Source organism: Symphalangus syndactylus, chromosome 13 (assembly GCF_028878055.3).
Source record: "Symphalangus syndactylus isolate Jambi chromosome 13, NHGRI_mSymSyn1-v2.1_pri, whole genome shotgun sequence".
Lineage (NCBI taxonomy): Eukaryota > Metazoa > Chordata > Mammalia > Primates > Hylobatidae > Symphalangus > Symphalangus syndactylus.
Genome location: NC_072435.2, coordinates 100,544,387 through 100,569,903, shown reverse-complemented (window position 1 = coordinate 100,569,903; position 25,517 = coordinate 100,544,387). Strand labels below are relative to the sequence as shown.

At 40.9% G+C, this 25,517-nt stretch overlaps 1 protein-coding gene across 11 annotated transcripts in view; it reads right to left on the bottom strand.

Moving 5' to 3' along the window:
- Positions 1-25,088, bottom strand: part of NOPCHAP1 (NOP protein chaperone 1) — a 99,924-nt gene extending 74,836 nt beyond the window's left edge. For 5 of the 11 annotated variants that reach the window (XM_063615196.1, XM_063615199.1, XM_063615198.1 and 2 more), the window contains exons 1-5: positions 24,916-25,075; positions 23,145-23,231; positions 19,577-19,713; positions 16,778-16,949; positions 14,918-15,072 (exon numbers count right to left, since the gene is read on the bottom strand). In XM_063615196.1, the coding sequence (XP_063471266.1) occupies positions 14,948-15,072; positions 16,778-16,949; positions 19,577-19,713; positions 23,145-23,231; positions 24,916-25,030 (636 nt within the window). In that variant the 5' untranslated portion in view covers positions 25,031-25,075 and the 3' untranslated portion in view covers positions 14,918-14,947. Of the gene's footprint in view, positions 1-14,917; positions 15,073-16,577; positions 16,950-19,576; positions 19,714-23,144; positions 23,232-24,915 lie in introns of those variants that run through there. The other 6 variants (XM_063615201.1, XM_063615202.1, XM_063615204.1 and 3 more) reach the window with 5 other exon arrangements.
- Between the last annotated feature and the right edge of the window lie 429 nt (positions 25,089-25,517).

The following is a 25,517-nucleotide window of genomic DNA, read 5'->3' as shown; positions in this document are numbered from 1 at the left end:
ATTAGATAGATCAACAAGACAAAATTAACAAGGATATTCACGACTTGAACTCAGCTCTGGACCAAGTGGGCTTAACAGACATCTACAGAACTCTCCACTCCAAACCAACAGAATATACATTCTTCTAAGCACCACATCGCACTTATTCTAAAATTGACCACATAACTGAAGTAAAACACTCCTCAGCTAAATGCAAAAGAATGGAATTCATAACAAATGGTCTCTCAGACCACAGTGCGATCAAATTAGAACTCAGGATTAAGAAACTCACTCAAAAATGCACAACTATATGGAAACTAAACAACCTGCTCCTGAATGACTACTGGGTAAATAACGAAGTTTAGGCAGAAATAAATTATTTGAAACCAATGAGAACAAAGACACAACATACCAGAATCTCTGGGACACAGCTAAAGCAGTGTTTAGAGGGAAATTTATAGCACTAAATGCCCACAAGAGAAAGTGGGAAAGATCTAAAATCGATACCCTAACACCACAATTAAAAGAACGAGAGAAGCAAGAGCAAGCAAATTCAAAAGCTAGCAAAAGACAAGAAATAACTAAGATCAGAGCAGAACTGAAGGAGAGAGAGACACGAAAAACCCTTCAAAAAATCCATGAATCCAAGAGCTGGTTTTTTGAGAAGATTAACAAAATATAGACAGACCACAAGCCCAATTAATAAAGAAGAAAAGAGAAGAATCAAACAGACACAATAAAAAATGATAAAGGGGATATCACCACTGATCCCACAGAAATACAAACCACCATCAGAGAATACTATAAACAACTCTATACAAATAACTATAAACACCTCTAGAAAATCTAGAAGAAATGGATAAATTCCTGGACACATACACTCTCCTAAGATTAAACCAGGAAAACGTCAAATCCCTGAATAGACCAATAACAAGTTCTGAAATTGAGGCAGTAATTAATAGACTACTAACCAAAAAAAGCCCAGGACCAGAAGGATTCACAGCTGAATTCTATCAGAGGTACAAAAAGGAACTGGTACCATTCCTTCTGAAACTATTCCCAACAATAAAAAAAGAGGGACTCCTCCCTAATTCATTTTATGATACCAGCATCATTGTGATACCAAAACCTGGCAGGGACACAATAAAAAAAGAACATTTCAGGGCAATATCCCTGATGAACATCAATGCAAAAATCCTCAATAAAACACCGGCAAACTGAATCCAGCAGCACATCAAAAAGCTTATCCACCACGATCAAGTCGGCTTCATCCCTGGGATGCAAGGCTGGTTCAACATATGCAAATCAATAAACATAATCCATCACATAAACAGAACCAATGACAAAAAGCACATGATTATTTCAACAGATGCAGAAAAGGCCTTTGATAAAATTCAACACTGCTTCATGCTAAAAACACTCAATAAACTAGGTACTGATAGAACATATTTCAAAACAATAAGAGCTATTTATGACAAACCCACAGCCAATATCATACTGAATGGGCAAAAGCTGGAAGCATTCCCTTTGAAAACTAGCACAAGACAAGGATGCCCTCTCTCACCACTCCTATTCAACACAGTATTGGAAGTTCTGGTCAGGGCAAGCAGGCAAGACAAAGAAATAAAGAGTATAAAAACAGCAAGAGAGGAAGTCAAATTGTCCCTGTTTGCAGATGACATGATATTTAGAAAACCCCATCGTCGTAGCCCAAAAACTCCTTAAGGTGATGGGCAACTTCAGCAAAAGTCTCAGGATACAAAATCAATGTGCAAAAACCACAAGCATTCCTATACACCAATAACAGAGAGCCAAATCATGAGTGAACTCCCATTCACAATTGCTACAAAGAGAATAAAATACCTAGGAATCCAACTTACAAGGGATGTGAAGGACCTCTTCAAGGAGAACTACAAGGCACTGCTCAAGGAAATCAGAGAAGACACAAACAAATGGAAAAACATTCCATGGTCATGGATAGGAAGAATCAATATTGTGAAAATGGCCATACTGCCTAATTTATAGATTCAATGCTATCCCCATCAAGCTACCACTGACTTTCTTCACAGAATTAGAAAAAACTACTTTAAATTTCATATGAAACCCAAAAAGAGCCCATATAGCCAAGACAATCCTAAGCAAAAAGAACAAAGCTGGAGGCATCATGCTACCTGACTTCAAACTATACTACAAGGCTACAGTAATCAAAACAGCACAGTACTGGCACCAAAATAGATATACAGGCCAACAGAACAGAACAGAGGCCTCAGAAATAATACCACGCATCTACAACCATCTGATCTTTGACAAACTTCACAAAAACAAGCAATGGAGAAAAGATTCCCTATTTAATAAATGGTGTTGGGAAAACTGGCTAGCCATATGCAGAAAACTGAAACTGGACCCCTTCCTTACACCTTATACAAAAATTAATTCAAGATGGATTAAAGACTTAAACGTAAGACCTAAAACCATAAAAACCCTAGAAGAAAACCTAGGCAATACCATTCAGGACACACACATCGGCAAAGACTTCATGACTAAAACACCAAAAGCAATGGCAACAAAAGCTAAAATAGACAAATGGGATCTAATTAAACTAAAGAGCTTCTGCACAGCAAAAGACACTATCATCAGAGTTAACCGGCAACCTACAGAATGGGAGAAAATTTTTGCAATCTATCCATCTGACAAAGAGCTAATATCCACAAACTACAAAGAACTTAAACAAATTACAAGAAAAAAACAACCCCATCAAAAAGTGGGTGAAGGATACGAACAGACACTTCTCAAAAGAAGACATGTAGGAAGCCAACAAACATGGAAAAAAAGCTCATCATCACTGGTCATTAGACAAATGCAAATCAAAACCACAAATGGCGATCATTAAAAAGTCAGGAAACAACAGATGCTGGAGAGGATGTGGAGAAATAGGAACACTTTTACACTGTTGGTGGGAGTGTAAATTAGTTCAACCATTGTGGAAGACAGTGTGGCGATTCCTCAAGGATCTAGAACTAGAAATACCATTTGACCCAGCAATCCCATTACTGGGTATATATCCAAAGGATTATAAATCATTCTACTATAAAGACACATGCACATATATGTTTACTGCAGCACTGTTCACAATAGCAAAGACTTGGAACCAACCCAAATGCCCATCAGTGATAGACTGGATAAAGAAAATGTGGCATATGTACACCAAGGAATACTATGTAGCCATAAAAAAGGATGAGTTCATGTCCTTTGCAGGGACAGGGATGAAGCAGGAAACCATCATTCTCAGCAAACTAACACAGGAACAGAAAACCAAACATCGCATGTTCTCACTCATAAGTGGGAGTTGAACAATGAGAACACATGGACACAGGGAGGGGAACATCACACACTGGGGCCTGTTGGGGGGTGGGGGCCTAGGGGAGGGATAGTGTTAGGAGGAATACCTAATGTAGACGACAAGTTGATGGCGGCAGCAAACCGTCATGGAACGTGTATACCTGTGTAACAAACCTGCAAGTCATCTCTTATGGTTATCGCATGTTCTTTGTCTTTAGTGCAATATTGTAAACCTTGAATAACACTATAGGTAGGAACCATATAAAGTGCTACTAGTGATGTTGGAATTTCTTCCAAGAAGCAGAGAAAAGTCATGACATTACAAGAAAAATATGAATCGCTTGATGTGTACCACAGACTGAAGTCTGTATCTGTGGTGGCCCACCATTTCAAGATAAATGAATCCAGCATCAGGACCATTGTTAAAAAAGAAAAGGAAATTTGTGAAGCCATTGCTGCAGCTACGCTAGCAGGCACAAAAATCTTTTTGTGAAATACATTTTTATTTCCTATTGAAAATGCAGCTTTTATGTGGGTGCAGGATTGCTATCAAAAAGGCTACAGACTCTCATATGATTTGAAAAAATAGGAAGTTATTAAATGACAACATAGAGCAAAGGGAAAGTGAAGGGTCTAAAGCCAGATAATTCAATGCCAGCATAAGAGGCTTTGATAATTTTAGAGGTTTGACTTAAAAAAAAAAAAAAAAAAGTCAAGATAATAGGAGAAACAGCTTCTGCTGACCAACAGGCACCAGCCAAGTTCCCAGGTGTCAATAAAAAAAATCATGGAGAAGAAAGGATATCTTCTCAAACAGGTTTTAAATACAAACAAAAGTACCCTCATCTGGAAAAAAAAATGCCACAAACGAAATAATCTGCACACCAAACCCCTATGACACACAAAATACCTATATAACAAATCTGCACACAAGTACCCTTGAACCTAAAAGTTAAAAAAAAAAAAAAGACCCACAAAAGACATCAATTAGTAAGAGAAGTGAGCATGATTTAAGGCAGGAAGGGATAGGCTAACTCTACTGTTTTGTGCAAATGCAATTAGATTTATGATCAGGACTGCCCTTATCTATAAGGCTGCTAACCCCTGAGCCTGGAAGGGAAAAGATAAACACCAGTTGCCAGTCTTCTGGTACAACAAAAAGGCTTGGACAAGACCCCTTTGTCTGGATTGGTTCCATCAATGCTTTGTCTCTAAGGTCAAGAAGTACCTTGCCAATAAGGAATTGTCTTTTATAGTTCTTTTGATATTAGACAATGCCCAGGGTCACCCAGAAACCCATGAGTTCAACATTGAAGGTATCGAAGTGGTCTACTTTCTCCCAAACAGAAGGCCTCTAATTCAGCCTCTAGGGTCAGGGGATCATGAGGACCTTTAAGGCTCATTATACATGATACTCTGGAAAAAATTTTCAAAGCTATGCAAGAGAACACTGATAGAACATCACGAAATTCTAGAAGGATTACACTGTTGAAGACAATATCATTGTTATAGAAAAAGCTGTGAAAGCCATCAAGCCTGAAACAATAAATTTGTGCTGAAAAAAAACTGTGTCCAGATATCATGCATGAATTCATAAGATTTACAACAGAGCCAATCGAGGAAATCATGAAAGAGATTGTGAATGTGGCAAAAAAGGTGGGGCAGGTGGAGTGAAGGGTTTCAAGATAGGGATCTTGGAGAAATTCAAAAGCTAACAGACATCACACCAGAGGAATTAACAGAAGACAGCTTGATAGAGATGAATGCTTCTGAGCCACAGTGCCAGATGATGAGGAAGATGGAGACACATCAGTATCAGAAAACACATTGACATCAGACAATCTGGCAGAGGCGTTCTGATCATTCAAGGTTGCTTTTGACTTCTTTTGTAACATGGACCTTTCTATGATACATACACTAAAACTAAAGCAAATGGTAGAAGAAGATTGGTACTGTATAGAAATATTTTTAGAGAAACTGAGCCAGGACAATAGGGTCTGGAGGCAGGGAACCTAAGGCCAATTCACACTGACTTCCTAGACTGAATCAAAAGGAAAACCCCAACTTTCCACGCCCAAGTAACAAAAGGATCAGAGGCTACTCCCTTTGCAGCTCCTCTGCTTCTGTGTCACAGATGAAAAATGCCAAGTACTTCTGGTCCCCTCCTGCAACCAGTCAGACTGCTCACAGGCCTAGTCTTCATTTGTGCAGGGTTGTAACTTTGTAACTTCACTTCACCTTCCACAACCAATCAGATGTTTGCATAGGGTGTAACTCTGTAACTTCACTTCAGCCTCTGATTGGTCACCTTCAGCAACTAATCAGACTGGCTGCAGACCACTACTTCATTTAAATAGGGTGTAAACTAAGTAACCAATGGGAAACCTCTAGAAGGTATTTAAACCCCAGAAAATTCTCTAACCAGCACTCTTGAGCCACTTGCTTAAGCCTGCTCCCACTCTGTGGAGTGTACTTTCGTTTCAATAAATCTGTGCTTTTGTTGCTTCATCCTTTCATCGATTTGCACGTTTTATCCAATTCTTTGTTCAAAATGCCAAGAACCCAGACAACTCAGAGTCAAGACCCTCCACTCCTAACAAAATGAATAAGTAAGAAAGTCAGAAAGAAATTACAAAGTATTTCCATAAAGTTACAATCAGTGTGCCTTCTCCTCCTTCTCTACCTATTCCACCTCTGCCAACAGCCCCCTGCCCCCCTTCCTCCTCCTCAACCTACTCAACCTGAAGACAATGAGGATGAAGTCCTTAATGATGATCTACTTCCATTTAAAGAAGTATATTTTTCTCTTCCTGATTTCCTTAGTGATATTTTCTTTTCCCTAGCTTACTTTATTGTAAAAATACAATATATAATACATATAACATACACAGTATGTGTTAATCAACTATTTATGTTATCGCTAAGGCTTCCGGTCAATAGTAGGCTATTAGTAGTTAAGTTTTCGGAGAGTCAAAAGTTATACATAGATTTTTGACCACAAAGGGGGTCAGCACCCTACTGCGTTGTTCAAGGATCAACTGTATAAGTAATTCTTTTCTTTGTAAAAATCTTTTTTCTTTTTCACATATTCCTCCCTCATTAAACCCATCTTGATGGTGACAAATAAGTTTGACTTTACAATAACTTAAAAAAACTAGGTTATTTTATTCAAAGGCATAATTTAAAACAAAACTGGTAATTTTTATTTACCAGTCTTGCTCTGTCACTTGGCTCACTGCAACCTCCACCTCCCAGGTTCAAGTGATTCTTCTGTCTCAGCCTCCCAAGTAGCTGGAACTACAGGCACGTGCCACCACGCCCAGCTAATTTTTATATTTTTAGTAGAGACGTGGATTCACCATGTTGGCCAGGCTGGTCTCAAACTCCTGACCTCGTGATCTGCCCACCTTGGCCTCCCAAAGTGCTGGGATTATAGGCATGAGCCACTGCACCTGGCCTTTATTTTTACTTTAAAATAAAATTGATGTTTCTGAAATCTATGCTGAAGAAAAAAGATGCTAACAAATTCACTCATCAACATGCACAAAATTAAGCTTTCTAAACTCTACCTTAGAAGAGAATAAAGATCATTCTACCCTGGGAAGACATCCAAATGCTATATATCCCAACTCTTTAAAAACTAGCTCTGGTTTCTCTGAGAAACAAAATACATCCAATATTACATATGTGAAATTAAATAAGCAGGAGGCCATTAGCCTGAGACTCACTTGGTACTTGTAGTTCCTATATAACAAACTGCAATCTACCTCAGTAATAAACAAACCAAAACCTAACTTAGCAGTATACTTTTGTAACAAATAGCTAGGTTTAAGCCAGACAGAAACAGCTGAGCTTCAGCCAATCATAGGCAGTCAAGTTATCAAACCATGCACAAATAAGGCAAATGCCTAGCTGTAACCAATTGAGTTATTCTGTAGTTTACTTCCACGTTCAATTTATACTTATAAAAGCATACTCTCTGTGCCACAGAGTGGAACACTCTGAACCTTTCAGTTTTGAGTGCTAATTCATAAAATTGTTCTTTGCTCAAATAAACTGTTAAATTTGTCTAGAGATTTTAACAGTTTAAGTTTTTGGTGTCAGAAGTGGCGTCCAAAGGTGACTTCCAGCAACCGCCCAGGAGCACCCTAGTGACCAAATGAATGTATTTGCTGGGCCTATTGTATCCATTCCCCTCTCACAGCAACTGGAGGTTGTGCGTGATTTCCCTTTCAGATTAAAGCTATACATATTTGTGTTTTGAGCTCTCCAAATTTACTTGAACAATTCTTTTACCAAACAGGGTCCAGAGACTGGGTCCAGTAGAAGGCCTATGATAAGTCACAAGAAGACAGGGAATCATGAGTTCATCTGGAACCATGGAGTCTAGAACTTCTCCATCTGGAACTATAGCCAATTTCGTGTATAAGAACTACAGACTCGGGGCGTGTTGCTTTTCTAGAAAAATGAGTGAAACTTACAAAAAAAAAAAATTTAGAATTCCAGTGGCCCACAGTGGGAAAGTTTTAACCTACATAAACTTGTTCACTCCCAAGGCACATTACAAAAGAAAGAATCCAAAATGCTTCATAAGCAATGAGATGCATTTTTTAAATTGGTACATACAGGCAGTAAAAGATTCCTTACAGAAGGCAAATGAAAAGCTTAAGTAGCTTAAGGATGATACAAAAAAAGACTGTATCTTGACTGATTCAAACCTGTTTTGTTCTTTCTCGTTACCCATCCTTACCTCAATACTCTAATAACCTTTTTGCTCAACTACCCTTTCATTCTAAAGATAATGAAAAAAGGCAAGTTAGACAAATGCCTTACGAAATGGGATTCTCTGATCAGCCAGGCCTGCCTGCCATAACCACCTTTACTCCATGGTCAAAAATTAAGCTTCCAGACATGGTAAAAGACTTCCCTTGGCCAGGGAAAACACTCAAAAATGTACTGAAGATTTTAGAATTTGCACAGGAGCTTACAAGCCAGGACTCCCTGACCAATTTATTCACATGATATTGGGACATGGAAAAGCTTGAAAATGTATGACAAAAGAATGGGAAAAACTTAATCAGGATATTAAAGACTCCCTCAAAACCTCATCAAGAGTAGGGCCAATGAGAGCTAGAAAAATTGTTGAAAACCTTTAAAATTCAATTCCTAAGATTTGGCTACAAAACATTGATTGGTCCATCATACAATCTCATAGACAAAAAATAGAATGAACCAGTTTCAGATTACAGGACCCATTCAGAAAGACTATTTGTAAAACATTCCAGGTTCCAATACACCAAGGGATACTTCTGGCAGTGCCTGAAACAGGATTAACTGCTCTATTTGTAAATGGGGCTCATCCTGAACTTAGTAACCTGAATAAAAAACACAAACCAGGATGGGAGGTTATAGATACGATTGAATTGGTGGCCCTAGCCAAACATTTTGAGAGAATAGAGTAAGTAAAAGACTAAAGGTCGAAAAGCTCATGTCTCTCTAATTACAATAATCACAAAGACCAAGACCAAAGGGACTTCCTCTCTCTTATTTTAAGCTAAAACCAAGGGATCTTAGACCAAGAAATTATTTGCGCTAAGGTGTCTCCCTTCACTGCAAACAACTAGGATGCTGGAAAAGAGATTTTGCACTCTTATTTCAGTATACCAGTAAGCCTCCTTCCTTTGGGCCATACTATTTCCCCACTAGAATGAGTCCACAAGGTCTTAACTCTAGAGATAATAATCAACATTGATGAGCATCCAAGGAATTCTCCAGAAAACTGCTCCCCATAATACCTTTAAATAAACATGGATAAACAGCAACTCAAAGTACTATTAAAAAAAGAAAAGAAATAAACATGGAAAAACAAAAGTTAAAACAAATGAAAAATCTTACACAATTCTGGTGGATACTAGGGCCACTTTCATCTACTATAAACTCTACCTTAATAAGCTAATACATCCCTCAGAGTAAAAACGTTTACTCTGTGGAAACATTATTTCTGTGGCAGGGTTTCAAATCAAGTTCAAAAGGTTCCCATACCAGAAGCCATCCAACTGACATCGGTGTCATTTACAGAAAATCATACTTTTTAATTATGTGATACTGCCCCAGTAAATCTGCTGGGGCAAGACTTGCTCTCCAAGGCAAAAGGGCATATAAAATTCTCTTTCAGAGGGACAAATAATCTTAGAGTTTCCTGACTCTCCTGAACCAGAACTGTTATGCTCTGTAAAGGCAGAAATTGAAAAAATATTGGTGGGATGACTATTCTAAAATTGCCAAAATGGTTTATAACCAATGCTTGGTTTATCAAGCTCATAATCCTGGAAAGATAATCAAAATTTTAGGTGGTACATTTCAACTGCCTCCTGGACCATTTGAATGTTTACAGATGGATTTCATCAACTGCCACCCTTAATGGGATAACAATATGTTCTTATAAAAGTCTTTGTGTTCTCTAGTCGGATAGAAGCTTTATCATGTAGGAAGGCCAATGCTATGACAATAACTAAGAAGTTGTTAGAAAGTATGTTTCCTTCTGGGGCTTCCCTGGAGGAATTTCCAGCAATAGAAGAACCTGTTTCACTGGACAAATTATAAAACAGCTAAAACAGTTTATCGAACATAATGGTATTACCATCATCCCTAACACCCTTAGTCTTCTGGAAAGGTCAAAAGAACAAATGAAACTTTAAACTGAAATTGGTAAAGTTAACTGAATTGATTGAATTGCCTCGTCCAAAGATATTACCATTGGCCTTATGGGCAATTAGATCCACCCCAACAGAAAATGCAAAATAAATTAGTTTCTTATGAAATAGTTACTGAAAAACCTATGCCCCTAATAATTAAACCTCATATATCTCCTGCTCCTATAAACTGACATGACTAAATACTGCAAGGCCTTAATGTATTATGCCAAAGTATATTTTCACCAGGTTAAAAAAAAGCCTTTCACGATCTATCAATGGAGGACAACCAAGCCTTTCACAATCTGGAACATGGAGATTGAGTCTTCTGAAAACAACATCAGTGAAACACTGCCCTCAAACCCCTATGGAAGGGACCATACCAAATTCTTACCACCCACATTGCAGCAAAAGTTCAGAGCCTCAAGACTTTTGCTGCAGTATGGGTGGTAAGAATTTGCTCATGGATCAATAGTTCCCTTCTCTGCCATCATAAAAACTATGTCCCTTTTCTTTTTCCCTTATTTCCTATCGTCTTAATCTTTCCTTTTCCTTACAGGAAAATCCATAGGACCATAATTTGCGATGGCTTTAGGTAAGGCTCATGCTCTAGCAGAAAAAACAGAGCAACTGTTTGGGTTTGTGGGCTAATGGGTAAAAACCAGGAAACAATTCCACTAATGCCAACACCTCTCTGAGTTCCCAAAGAGAATTACCCTGAAACCCCAAAGGAAGAGAAAGCAATCCTTGATGTTCTAAATATCACTGCTATTTGCTTGCCTACACTCACTGAAAGGAATATCCTAACCTTTCCAATTAATAACCTAACCACTATCAAATATAGAACATCAAACCAAGTGATGCCTACAAAAGGTATATTATGCTTCCAGGCATCACATACTCAAGACTTGTGGACTAACTATGTGGGCACCGGTGATTATTTGTATAATGTCATTGGATTAAATATAGTAAGGTGCTTTTCCACTAAATGTGGTTATACACACTTATGCTATAAAGGGAACAGGTCGGAGGCAAGATGATCAGCTAGATGCAGCCAGAAGGAACATCTGCCACCAAGAGACTGGGATATCAGGAAGACTGGCGCACTCCTAGCAGATCTTCAGAGGGAGGGCATTGAGAGTGGATGAAGAGAAGACACAGATGATGGGCTGAAGAGGGAGGAAGCGGGGAACCCTGCAAGAGGCTACCACACACTAAGACTCGCTCCTGGCCCGACTTCTGGAAAAGGGGTGAGTTGAGCAGGCAAGCAGCAACTGACTCTCACCACAGGCCTCTGGAATCTGGCAGGAGACTCCAGGACCCCCATGGACCCTTGAGCTTGCAGGGAGAGCTGCTTAGAGAAGTGGTAGGGGCAGAACTCTAGCTGGTGCAGAGCCCAGAGGCTTTGGTGCAGGAGCATCTGTAGTGGATCATGGCCAGGGTTGCCCATCACCCATGACTCACCTCACTCCCCTAAGAGACTTCAATCCTAGAGGAACTATCAGACTTGAAAAATGCAGGGCAGTCTTGCCTATGAGACCTGGCCGATCAGAACTAAGCACTCCTCAGTTTCCTGGCTTCTCCCTGGGCCTCAGCCTGGCTGTCCGTGCTTGCAGTGCAGCCTTAGATGCTCAGGTGGGGTGCATCCTGGGGGCCTACACCATAGCACCTGAGTTGGCAGATCGTGCCTGAATGGCAGAGAACTCCAGTACCACCCCCACCCACAACAGACTGTGCACCAGACCACCTGATTCCACTCTCTCCTCCCACTGCAGCCTCCCCCATGGCACCTTGCCTGCAGGTGCTGGCATGCAGCCAACCTCCAAATCACTTTGCTAGCACCTGTGCACACAGACCTTGCCTCCAATTTCCTGCCAGTGTGTGGGTGCATGTGCACCTGGCCACGCCACTACTGCTGGCTTGAGTACACTGCACCCGACCACCATGCTGCCACTGCCACTGGAGCATCTGCAGGTATGGAGACCACCAGTACCCCACTCCGACACCAACACTGCCACCAGCTGCAAAACTTGGCACAGTGACCAGTGGACCTGCCCTGCACCCTGCGCAGCCACTGCAGCCAGCATAAACGTGCGCACATTTGGCACCAGTCCTGCAGCCACCAGTACCCTGTCCCTGTGTCAACACTGCCAGTGGTGTGAAACTATGCATGGAGACCAGCGGCCCGCGCTCCTACCCTGAGTGGCCACTGCCACCCGTGTGAGCACATGCACAGAGGGCACACAAAATCTAGCAGCAGCCGCAGAGCCCCACCCCCATGCTAACACCATAGCCACTACAAATGCCTGCACAAAAACAGCACCCTTGCAACTGCCAGCACCCCTCCAAAGCTGATGAGTGTGCACTGCACCCCACTGCTATTGCTGACACGTGCATATGAGGACAGATTCCACTGCCACTGCCACACAAAGCACTTTGGCTGGCACCACCCATTGAAGTGTTCTGACCAGTGGTCCAGAAATATCTTGGCCCCTCTAGCACAGCAGGTTCCTAACCTCCAGTGGCCAGAGAACAAAGCCAGGGGCCTGATATCAACCCCCGCAGAATTACAGCATACAGTCCAGGAATCCTGAGCTGAGCCTTGGCCCCTGAAAACCTTCTAGAAATGAAGCCAGTTAACTAAACCCACTTTATACCACAATTAAACACACAAGGACATAAAGTAGGATAAAAGAAAAAAAATCATCCAAAGGATAGCAACTTCAGTGACATGAGCCCACAAAGATAAAAAAGAACCAGTGCAAAAACTGACAACTCAAAAGCACTAGAGTGTCTTCTTACCTCCAAAAAACTACACTAGTTCCCCAGCAATGGTTCTTAACCAGGCTGAGATGGCTGAAATGGCAGAAATAAAATTCAGAATATAGACAGGAATGAAGATCATCAACATATAGGATAAAGTCAAACCCAATCCATGGAATCTAAGGATTACAATAAAATGATACAGAAGCTGATAAACAAAACGGCCATTATAAGAAAGAACTAAACTGATCTGACAGAGCTGAAAAACATACTACAAGAATTGCATAATGCAATCACAAGTATTAACAGCAGAATTGACCAAGCTGAGGAAAGAATCTCAGAGCTTGAAGATGGCTCTCTGAAACAACTTGGAGAAAAAAAACAATAAAGAAGAATGGATAAAACTTCCAAGAAATACGGGATTATGTAAAGAGACCCAATCTATGACTCATTGATGTGACTGAAAGGGAGAGAAACCAAGCGAACTTTGAAAACATATTTCAGGATATCGCTGATGAAAATTTCCCCAACCTTGCTAGAGAGGCCAACATTCAAATTCAGGAAATGCAGAAAACCCTTGTGAAATACTACACAAGCAGACCAACCCAAAACACACAGTCATCAGATCCTCCAAGGTGGAAATGAAAGAAAAAATGCTAAAGGCAGTGAGAGAGAAGGGGCAAGTCACCTACAAAGGGAACCCCATCAGGCTAACATCAGAACTGTCAGCAGAAACTCTACAAGCCAGAAGAGATCGGGGGCCTATATTCAGCATTCTTAAAGAAAATAATTTTCAACCAAGAACTCATAACTGACCAAACTAAGCTTCATAAGCAAGGGAGAAATACGATCCTTTTCAGACAGGTAAATGATAAGGGAATTTGTTAACATCAGACCTGCCTTACAAGAGTTTTGGAAGGGAGTGCTAACTATATAAAGGAAAGACTGGGTTACCAGCCACTACAAAGACACACTTAAGTAGGTAGATTAGTAACACTATAAAGCCACCACACAGACAAGTCTGCATAGTAACCAGGTAACAATATGATGACAGGATCAAATCCACACATATCAACAGTAACCTTGAACGTAAATGGGCTAAATGTCCCAATGAAAAGAAACAGTGTGACAACTTGGATAAAGAAGCAAAACCTAATGGTATGCTATCTTCAAGAGACCCACCTCACATGCAATGACACTCAGAAGCTCAAAGTAAAGGGATGGAGAAAAATCTACCAAGCAAACAGAAAGAAAAAGGCAGGGGTTGCTATTTTAATTTCAGACAAAACATACTTTTACAAAAATAAAAAAAGACAAAGAAGGGCACGACGTAATGATAAAGGGCTCAATTCAATAAGACCTAACTATCCTAAACATATATGCACCCAACAGAGAAGTACCCAGATTCATAAAGCAAGCATTCAGAGACCTACAAAGAGAGTTAGATAATAGTGGGAGACTTTAACACCCCACTGACAGTATTAGGCAGATCATCAAGGCAGAAAGCTAACACAGATAATCAGGACCTAAGCAACCAACACAGGAACAGAAAAACACCACATGTTCTCACTTATTAGTGGGAGCTAAACATTGAGTACACAAGGATGCAAAGAAGGGAACAGACATTAGGGCCCACTTAAGGATGGAGGGTGGGAGGAGGGTGCAGATTTAAAACTACCTATTGGGCACTATGCTTTTCACCAGGTGACGAAATAATCTGTACACCAAACCCCCACAATACCCAATTTGTCTATATAACAAACCTCCATATGTACCTCTGAACCTAAAAGTTAAAAAAAAAAAAATGAAAATAATAAAATGTAAAACATCTTTTTAAAAGGAAGGGAACTATAAAAAAGTAAGTGTCCTCCTGGACCTTGTTGAGGAGCTATGCAGATGTACCAGTGGATGAACTGAACTGACTCATGCTCAAATACCACTAGGTAGCCCTCTTTTCCAGCCTCAGAGGGTCTGCCTGTATTGGTCTACAGAAAATATGCTTACTCTATTTTGCTCCCCACTGGTTAGGATCTTGCTATTTGGCATGGTTCAATCCTGCCTTCCAAATAGCTTCCCCAAAAGTCCCCATAAATACCTCCTATTATCAAAGTCTAAAATGGTCAGCAATTGAAATTAGCACCAACCTTGGAATAGATGAAGAAAATAAAGATGAGCTAGTTTCCAGCCGGGCACGGTGGCTCATGCCTGTAATCCCAACACTTTGGGAGGCCGAGGAGGGTGGAACACGAGGTCAGGAGATTGAGACCATCCTGGCTAACACGGTGAAATCCCGTCTCTACTAAAAATACAAAAAAAAAAAAATTAGCCGGCCGTGGTGGCAGGCACCTATACTCCCAGCTACTCAGGAGGCTGAGGCAGAATGGTGTGAACCTGGGAGGCAGAGCTTGCAGTGAGCTGAGATCGCACCACTGCACTCCAGCCTGGGCAACAGAGCGAGACTCCATCTCAAAAAAAAAAAAAAAAAAAGATACGCTAGTTTCCACTGAGGAAAGATTACAGTGGGGCTCCTGGGGACTCACTCTTTGTGGTGGTTGGGTGCTAGTCATATGGAATTTAAAACTAATGCACAGATAGGGAAAAATCTTATTTTATGACCAACCAGACCTCCTGGGGTAGGAGCCACCCTCTGAAAGCATTTAACAAAAGCACTTAATGGGATCTCATGCAGCCTTAGATTTCCTCTTTGTTCATGTTGGGGGTTATGTATGGTGCTAAACAAAACTGAATGTTGTACCTATTTTTCCAGATTTTGCTACTACAGAAAATTCAATACAATTTGTAGCTGATATTGTTGTTTCTTTGGACACTGCCACCATATGCATGAAAGAAATTTCTCAAGGGAACAGAACACACGATGTTTGCAGGAGGAGCTAACGGTTAGTTTGCAGGCATCCCAAATGGTGGACGACAAGCTGGGCTTTCCCAGGGTTTTCTAATCTTTATATGTTTTCCAGTGGGTCTTCAGATTCCTATGACTTTTGTTACAAGGCTAATGACAAAAGATGGCTACCTCTTTAAATAAGACCATTTTACAGCAACCACAGTCCTTAATCACCATCACTTCCCAAACAAATACAATGATTAACTGGTCTCAAATACTGGTGAACCGTCTATATTGCCTGAACTTTGACTTGTTTGATTTTGATGAGTATGGTTCATAGGGGCTCCTATCAAGGGGTATACTTCAGTTTTTTGGTATTATTCTCCCGAAAGTCATTGTAATAGTCTCCTTGGTGTGTGACATCCTCTCAAGAGTCTTAAGTACTTTTATGCAGCCATTCATTATGCATTAAATGGTCTTACTGACCTGACATCATGACTTGTGAATTCCATACTGAGACCAAACAAGTCCATTATAATGGTGATGGAGAGTGGCATCAATGCCTAAGGTTTTGGTCAATCTCTTCAAGATCGAGAGACTGACTAAAAGGAAACTGTTAAATAAGCAGGAGGCCATTACTAACTGCAATCAAGAACACATCAAAACCTAACTCAGGAGTGTATTTTTATAACAAATAGCCAAGTTCGGCCAATCACAAACAGCCAAGCCTCAGCCCATCAGCCTTAGATCTCCTGAGACCAGACCATACCTGTGGGACATCAGGCAGCCTTAGGTCTCCTCTTTGCCTTATTTAGGCAAACACCTAGCTGTAACCCATCAAGTTATTCTTGTACTCTACTTCTGTGTTCAGCTGATAAAAGCACACTTTCCTTGCTGTAGAGCGGAGGTCTCTGAACCCCTTTCAGTTTACAATGCTACCTAATGCATGAATCATTCTTTGCTCAAAGAAACTCTGTCAAATTTAATTTGTCTAAAGTTTTTAACATATAAAAGCACCATAGGTGCCTGAAAAGCAAAACAACCCGTGAATCACATTCTTTTTCACAGAATTTGCAGACATATGTCACCTACTTCTTTTCAGATAATTTATTTGACTATTTCTTTTTTTTATTTGCTGGACTGTCCAAAACTTCAATCTTGCCTTTTCCACCTTCAGAATTAGGAAGCTTAATGTTATCTATGGTGACTTCAGATGGGATGCTGTCATCTTCGTCCTCTGATTCTGAACTGTTCTCTGAACTGTCTTGTGAACTCTCTTCTGAACTGTCCGCTTCTTTTGAATCTGACTGATTCATCTCAAACAAAGCCACATCCTGCAAAAAGTAGTGGACAGGAAATCTATTTCAGAGCGGTTCCTTAAAAAGTCATAATAAAACAATATTGGGAATAACCAACATTCAGCAAACATATTGAAACATAAAGGATAAGAATTTGTTTTTTTTTTTGGAGACAGAGTCTTGCTCTGCTGCCCAGGCCAGAGTGCAGTGGTGTGATCTCAGCTCACTGCCACCTCCGCCTCCTGGGCTTAAGCAATTCTTGTGCCTCTCAGCCTCCCGAGTAGCTGGGACTACAGGTATGCCTCACCACATCCAGCTAATTTTTGTATTTTCAGTAGAGATGGAGTTTCACCCTGTTGGCCAGGCTAGTCTTGAACTCCTGACCTCAAATGATCCACCCACCTTGCCCTCCCAAAGTGCTGCAATTACAGGCATGAGGACAACACACCAGGCCACAAGGATAAGAAATGTTTTTAATACAACATGACTCTTATATTTTTAGTTACCAGGGTCTGTAATAATGATGATTTAAATTTACTCCAAGTGTCTAAAATATCTGCTACGGCCCAATTCTATGTACCCTAAACACATTCAACAACATTCTTTCAGCAAATACTAACATGAGTTAGGCACTACACTAGGTACTAGAGACTCAATAACAATAAAAAAATCAAAACAAACCCGTCGCTTTGGTGAAATTTACATTTTCAGGCAGAGACCAGTAAATTACAACCTGCAGGCCAAATCCTGCCCACTGCCTACTTTTGTTCAGCTCACAAAGTAGGAATGTTTTTTCTATTTTTAAGTGGTTGGGGAAAAAAAATTAAAATACTGCTATTCACGAAAGGTGAAAATTATATGAAATTCTCATTTCAGCACCCATACACAGTGACACACTGCTCTAATTGAGCCAATAAGAGATCACTCCGGGCCTTCTGTTGGAACTGTTGAGAGAGAAATCTGAGTGAGTTGCTGACTCTAAGGCTGCAGCTGCTGATAAACCAGCAACCTACCACAGCTGGGGGAAGAGCATGCTCTAGATTAGGCCAACACTAGGAAAACAGAACCAAGAGACAGAGTGGCCGACCTCTGAGGACGCTGAGCACCTGGATCCAGGTGCACCTGAAATCACCACCCCTGGAGTTTTTTTTCCCCAATGAAATGTTTTCCCCTTGCTTATTGATGTATGTATTGTCAGTGGCTGCCTTCACACTATGACAGCAGAGTTCACCAGTCACAACAGAGACAGTAAGGCCCACAGAACCTAATGTATTTACTACCTGGCCTCTTACAGAAACATTTGTTGACTCTTGTTCCAGAGGCGAAAGAAAGGCAATAAACAAATACATATAAAGCATAATGTAGGGTTGTGAAAATATGGAAAAATAAAGCAGGATAAAATAATAATAGAGCTATCAGGGAAGGCCTCCTGATCAGGTGACAACTGAAAAGAGACAGAGGGAGTCGAAATGGAGAAATCTAGGGAAAATCATTCTAACTGAGAAAACCGCAGGGGAGAAGACCGGGTGCAGTGAGACTGGTGCTGGAGAGCAATAAATGAGGACTGTGTAGGAGATAAGGTCAGACAGAGCAGCAGTGCCCAACCTCTTTGGTACCAGGGACCGGTTTTGTGGTAGACAATTCTTCCATGGACCTTGGCAGGGATGTTTTGGGGATGAAACTGTTCCACCTCAGATCATCAGGCATTAGAATCTCATAAGGAGTGCACAACAACCTAGATCCCTTACATGCACAGTTCATAATAGGGTTCGCACTCCTATGAGAATCTAATGCCACTGCTGATCTGACAGGAGGCAGAACTCAAGTGGTAACGCGCTCTCACCCACCGCTCACCTCCTGCTGTGCGACCTGCTTCCTAACAGGCCACAGACCAGTACCAGTCCACAGTCTGGGGGTTGGGAACCTCTGAGATAGAGAACTGCAGGCAGGATCATATGGGCCCTTTGAAGGACTTAGTTTATTTGAAACGTGATGGGAAGCCCCTAGGTCCCAAACTGTGTGAACAACAGACCCCAGGGAAGAAACAGTGAACGCAGGAAAACCTGCTAAGAAATTGCTGCAATACTCCAAAGGAGAGACCATAATTACCTGGGCCAACAAAGGTCCAAAGGAACAGCAGAGGTTGTACAAAGTGGTTGGATTTGGGATCTATTCTGGAGGGCGAGCTGAACAGAATGGCTAATGAATTAGATATTATTAACAATTGTCTCAGCTTGGTCCAGACATAGATATTATAAACGGAATTCCAATGCAGAAACAAGATATGAGTATAAACTGAGAGAACATTTTTGCACATAGCTTATGTAATCAATTGCTCTCTTCCACACATCATTTATTTTTGCAAACTCAATAAATCAGACTATGATTACCTCTTTTGGGGCTTGGACTGAAAAAAATCCAGTTAGGACACTGAGTAAATTAATGCTTCAGAATAACAACATTTGACTTAGAAAAAAAAAACTTCCTGTGACATCATATGACTAAAATGACTAAATCATAAAATGACTATGTACCTATACAACACTGGAAACATGAGCTAACACCAGGAAAATGAAAACCTGAAAATAAAATGGAAAAGTTCTCTTCTTCTTAGGTGACAGGCAGACCAGTAATTTCACCATATGAAAACAAAGCATAGTTACCATTTGTATAACTTTACCATGAGGCCCATCAATGTTTTCAATATTGAAACGACCAGGTGGTGCAGCTGCCATTTCTTTTCTTAGCTTTTCATTTGCCCGTGCCATCTGTGGGAGAAAGGTCTGTACCTGGTCCAATACTGTGGAAAGTAAATACAGCATATCAACATTTATGCTAGTAAATTCTGAAAACCCAGGATTTCCTATAAACACTTCTGAATTGAGTATTAATAACAACAATCATAATTACATATCTTTTAGTTCCCTTCATTTAAAAACCCTCCATCCTCTTCTGTATAAAGCAGTAGGACTACACAATCCAGCAATTAATTGTTTCTCAAATGTTTTATGTTTCTCATATAGTCCCAGGACTGTAAACTCCTAGAAGGCTGGCATTCAACAAATAGTAACTAAATAGGGAGGCAGTGTCACTTAACAGTTAAGAGCACCAGGTTCTGAGGTTTTAGGGTACGAATGACTAGGTATGTACAGAATCCTAGTTCTACCTCTATCTGAATTACCTTGGGCCAGTTAGTTAAGTAGTGGTTATTTCTGCCTACCCAACATCTGTTCCCTTTCTTCTGATAATATAACTCTGGCTTTCCTTTTAAGCTTGTGTCACTCTTAGTCACTCTTGCCCCTCACCCCATACATGCCTACATCCTCCACATCCTTGGCCACTGTACCGTGCTTTAGTGGCATCACAGTGACATGCTGCTCTAGTAGGGCCAATAATAGATCACTCAGGACCTTTTGTTGGAACTGTTGAGAGAGAAATCTTTCTGAGTGAATGACTGAGTTGGCTGAATATAAGGCTGAAGCTGATGATAAACTGGCAACTCTCCACACCTGGGGGAAGAGTATGCTCTAGATTAGGCCAATACCTACGAAAGCAGAACTAAGAGACAGAGTGGCTGACCTCTGAGGACACTGAGCACCTGGTTCCAGATGCACCTGAAATCACTGTGCCTGGAGTATTTTTCCCCCAACATAATTTCTTTTTTTGCTTAAGGCAATCTGAGCTGGATTTTAGTCATTTGCAACCAAGAATCCTAATTAATACATTTAATTCTACCACTTGAAACCTCAGTGTACTAATCTATAAAAGAGGAGTGATAACTGTCAGTCACTGTGCCAAATACAGAGCAGTCAACAAACAAGGATATTTATTTTCTCTCTCAAAAGAGGCCCAGCACATAACTATGCATATAACAGGCTCTCAAAACTTATGTAACTGCTATGGCTACATAACAGATGACTAAAATGTCCAGCGTATGGAAGAAGAAAAGAAAATAGTGGCCAAGGTCAAGTAGACGACCTCTATTTGTAAAATAAGGTGCTGGAAGGACTCCCTAAGGGCATGTACACAAATAAAGCCCAACATAATAGTGAATGTTAGCTCTCATTCCCCTTCAGATATACAGAAAGAGAAATTACTAATACAAATAAAGGTATTTCTCTGTCCTCAGATTTAAATGTATTGCTACAGACAGAAAATCTGGTCCTGCTTTTGTTTTCAACTAATGAATCAAGTAGAGCAAAACAAGCACCAAAATGTGCGGCCTGAACCGTGATCCTCAGAAGCCAAATAATTCCGTGGTACTCTAGGAGAGTATATGCTGAACCCTGAGGCTAGTCCAGTCGTAGTTCTTCTAAATTAAATAATATCCAACACACAACACCATAATATTAAAAATGTCCAACATCTAATAAAAAATTAGCAAACATGCAAATAAACAGGAAAACATAATCCATAGAGTAGAGAAAAAAGATTCAGAAATGATGCAGACGACAGAATCAGCAATAAGAATGTTAAAACAGCTCTTATAAATGTACTTTGAATGTTCAAGGAAGAAAAGAAAAGCACAAACACAAGGAAAAAAAACAGATATAAACAGTCTCAAACTTCTAGAGATGGAAACTGTATCTACCTTGAAAAAACACATTTGATAGAATTAACCGTTTAGACAATATAGAAGAATAGTGAACTCAAGGAAATCAGCAATAGAAGCTATCCAAATTGAAACACACAAAACATAAGACCCAAACAAACAATCAATGAGCTGTGAGACAACCTCAACTGGCAAAATTAGTAATTGGAGTCCCTTCAGGAGAGGCGAGACAGGAGCAAGCCATAACAACATCCCTAAAAATTTCCCAAATTTGATAAAAATTATGAACTCATAGATCCGTAAGTTCAACAAACCCAAGCTCAAGACTCACAAAGAAAACTACAAAGGGCACATCACCATAAAATCGGTAAAAACCAGTAATGAAGGCAATCTTAAAGGCAGAGAAGAAAAGAAACACCATATTCGTGACACAAAATGAAAGTAGACACTGGCATCAGAAACAATGCCACTGAAAAGAAAGTGTAGTGACGTCTTTAAAGCACTGGAGAAAAAAGAAAAAGCAAAAAACCACACTGTCAACCTAGAACTCTAAATCCATTAAAGCATCTTCCAAAAACTGAAAGCAAAATACTTTCTCAGACACACAAAGGCTGGTAAGTCTATCTCCAGCAGAGCTGCACTATCAAGAATGATGTTTACAATAAGAAACATGATTTTTTAAATGTGTTTAAGATTTGAACAGGCACTTCACCAAAGACATACAAATAGTGACATATGAAAAGATGCTCAACATTATTAGCCATTAGAAACAAATTAAGATCACAATGTGATACCACTATATCCACACTAGAATAGCTAAAATTAAAAAGGCCATACCACATTTTGGTTAGGATGTGCAGCAACTAAACTCTCATACCTTGCTGGTGGAAATGCAAAATGGCAATTTCTTTTTCGTAAAAAAAAAAAAAAATTTACACCTTCTCTATACCCGCAATTCCACTCCTAGGTATGTAACCCCTCAAAACAAAAACCTATGTCCACAAAAACTGGTTTTTGGATGGGCAGCCACCATATGGTCATTTCAGCTATTGTAGATTTAGTGCTACGGTAATGATGCTACAGTTAAATTTTCCTTTCAGAGTACTCATGATTTCTTAGTCTATTGATGTGATACCTTCATTACCTTCATGCTTATTTACATTGTTTTTATTGAATTTTTGCCTTTTTTTAATATTAAGAGTGAATTACATAGAGGGCATTCGTGTAATACTTAAAGTCTGAGTGTGGGACATACTTGTGCAGTACAGCAATACTACAGAATAATAAAGAGAACTGGCCATTATGCTGTATTCTAAGTAATATTTATCATTTAAATAATTGTGTCCAATTCAATGGGATGTGGTTGTGGTTTTCCATCCATATATATTAAGTTTGAGGCTCAGTAACCTCTAAAAAAATTTGCCATGGAGATTAACAATTGTTTTTGACTTCCCAAAATTCATCCCACAAGCAATTTTTCATGCAAAAGTTACCCTCTTAAAGTAGAGAAATAATGTAAGAAGTTCTATTCTGTGTACTGACTTTATCGTGTAAAGTAGGACTTGTTCCACTGGACTATCTGTGGTTTGATACCTGACCATGAAGGCAGAGACCATCCCATAGCTTAATCAGACAAAACTCAGCATTAGAGAGGGTGAGAGAGGGGAAGAAGTACTTACAGGGACTTCTCTCTATCCGAACTGTTTGAAGAGTGGAGGTCTTTCTGGACTTAGGTTGGGAGTTGATGAGCAACCTGTCCCATATACCTGAAAATACAGACACACAAACACCCTTAATTTACTACAGCATAAAAAAACAAAGGCCCATCAGTAAGCCTCTCACACGACCAGTCTTAAGTCTTGACTGTCCACACTCCCCCAAAATTTTTTTTTAAAGAAGCACTCCAAGCTCCATTACAACATTTTAATTCTTTATGTACAGCCACCTCTCCTTTCTTACACCTGTCTCATTCACCTCTATCACCAATGCCAGGTAATAAATGCACACCAATCTGCACTTTTCTGGATCAGAAATTCATTAGTAGACAAACGTGGGTCTGCAATGACAGAACGGAGGAAGCAGTACAGAGCATAACAATGGTTAAGTGAAGCCAGAAATGGTTACTAGTTGTGTAACACTGGGCAACTTACCTGATGTTCAAGCATTTGTTTCTTCATTAGTAAAACATGCTTGCCTGGTATTTCCCCTTCCCTGAAGATGTTCAACCCAAGGAAAGCAACCTTTTGGGGATTCTGTCACCCACTCTACCTTTCCAGCCTTATCTCTCACTACTCAAATCATCCCAACTCTCTATCCCATCAGAGTTCCAAGAGGGGAACTTACAAAACTCAAGGCTTTGCACACCCCATTTCTAATACCCGGAAAATCCCTTAACTCTCTGGTTAAAAAACAAATCCTGTTCACCTGCAAAGCAGAGCGCAACAAACATGCATTGAATGCCTACTACTTAAGGCCTACTGGATTCGTGATCAGAGCACAGAGTCTGGAGTCAGACTACTTGAATTCAAGTCCCAGTTTTGCTACTTTCTAGCCACACGATCTCCAGAAAGTAAATTACCTGTATGATAAATCATGTCTCAGGTTCCTCAATTATAAAACAGAGATAACAGATTTTCTGCAAAGAGTTGCTGTGAGTATTAGATGAGTTAGTTCCTGGGGCATACATAGTAAGGACTACATAAGCTTTGGTTATCATTATTATACTTCCTTCGGAATCTCTGGGTTCTCACAAAACCTTTTCTTCAAGCTAGTATTTACTGACAACATGCCCTTTTTACGCATTCTCCTCCTCACAAAAATTCTACAGGCATTACTACTACCACCATTTTCCAAATGCAAAAACTGAGGCTTAGGGAATGAAAATAACTCCAAGTCCCACCAGTTAATTACTAGTGGAGCTGGGATTCGAACTCATGCTTTTAAATTCTACCTATAGTGTCTGAAATGCTGTGTGGATTTCCTGGATGCATGTCTCCCTCTACAAGACAGCGGCACTAAGGGGTGGTCTGTGTGGGTGTGAAGGAGGTAGGGACTGTTAGCATAATATTACTCCGCTTCCCCCTACCAGCCAACTGCTCCGACCCAGGCAGCCAAACCAAAAGCCCTCCCTTCCCCGAAAGAATTCGAGAGCGTCCCAGCTTCCAGGGCAGGGCAGGTGCCTGGCAGCGGCGCCTGACAGGGTGGGCGCTCACTACCTTGCAGAATATAAGAACCACTAGCTGGGGAAACCGTTCCGGGCCCGCAGCCGGGTGCCCGCCCCAAAGCCCCCACCCCTGCCGCGGGCAGGGCACGCCGGAGCGCCGCGGCAGTCCCCGGGGCTCCCCTCGAGGGTACGGAGACCGGGCAGGGAGCCACCGGCCCCCGGACTGAACCGGCCGCGCCTCCTCCGCCGCACGTGTGCGGCCCATGCTGCCGTCACCCGTCCGTCACCTCCGCGGCCGTCGCTTCCCGCCGTCAGCAGCTCCTTGGACACTGGGACTCCTGAGGAATCCCGGGTGGGCGACGAACAACTCGGGCTAGCCTGGGGCTTACCATGGACCTCCATGCTTCCCTCAAGCCTGCACTCTCAGGCCCGGATGCAGGAAAAAGGCTCGGGCAAGGGGGCGGGGAGAGGGCCGCAATTGGAGGAAACTGCGGTGGGCGGAGTAAGGAGCGGAGAGAGAGGCGGGGCGAGCGTGGTGCAGCCTGGAGGCTGCGCGGGAGCTGGGGCCATTCCTACTCCTGGGAAAAAGAAAGGTTCGGACACTGTCATAGGAAAAAAGAGCGGGCAAGGCTCGATTTCGCCAAATTCGGGCATAAAGAGCATAACATTAGGCTTCCCTCCTCTTTATTCTTTTTTATTAAATTTATTTTTTAATTGGTGAAAAAACACGTAACAAAATCTACCATCTTTAGTTGTACAATTCAGTGGTGGCAGACCTCTAGATCATTTTCATCTTGCAAAACTGAAACCCTATTCCCATTTACCCCTACTCCAGTCCCTTGGTAACCACCATTCTACTTCTTTGTTTCTTTCTTTTTGAAACAGCCTT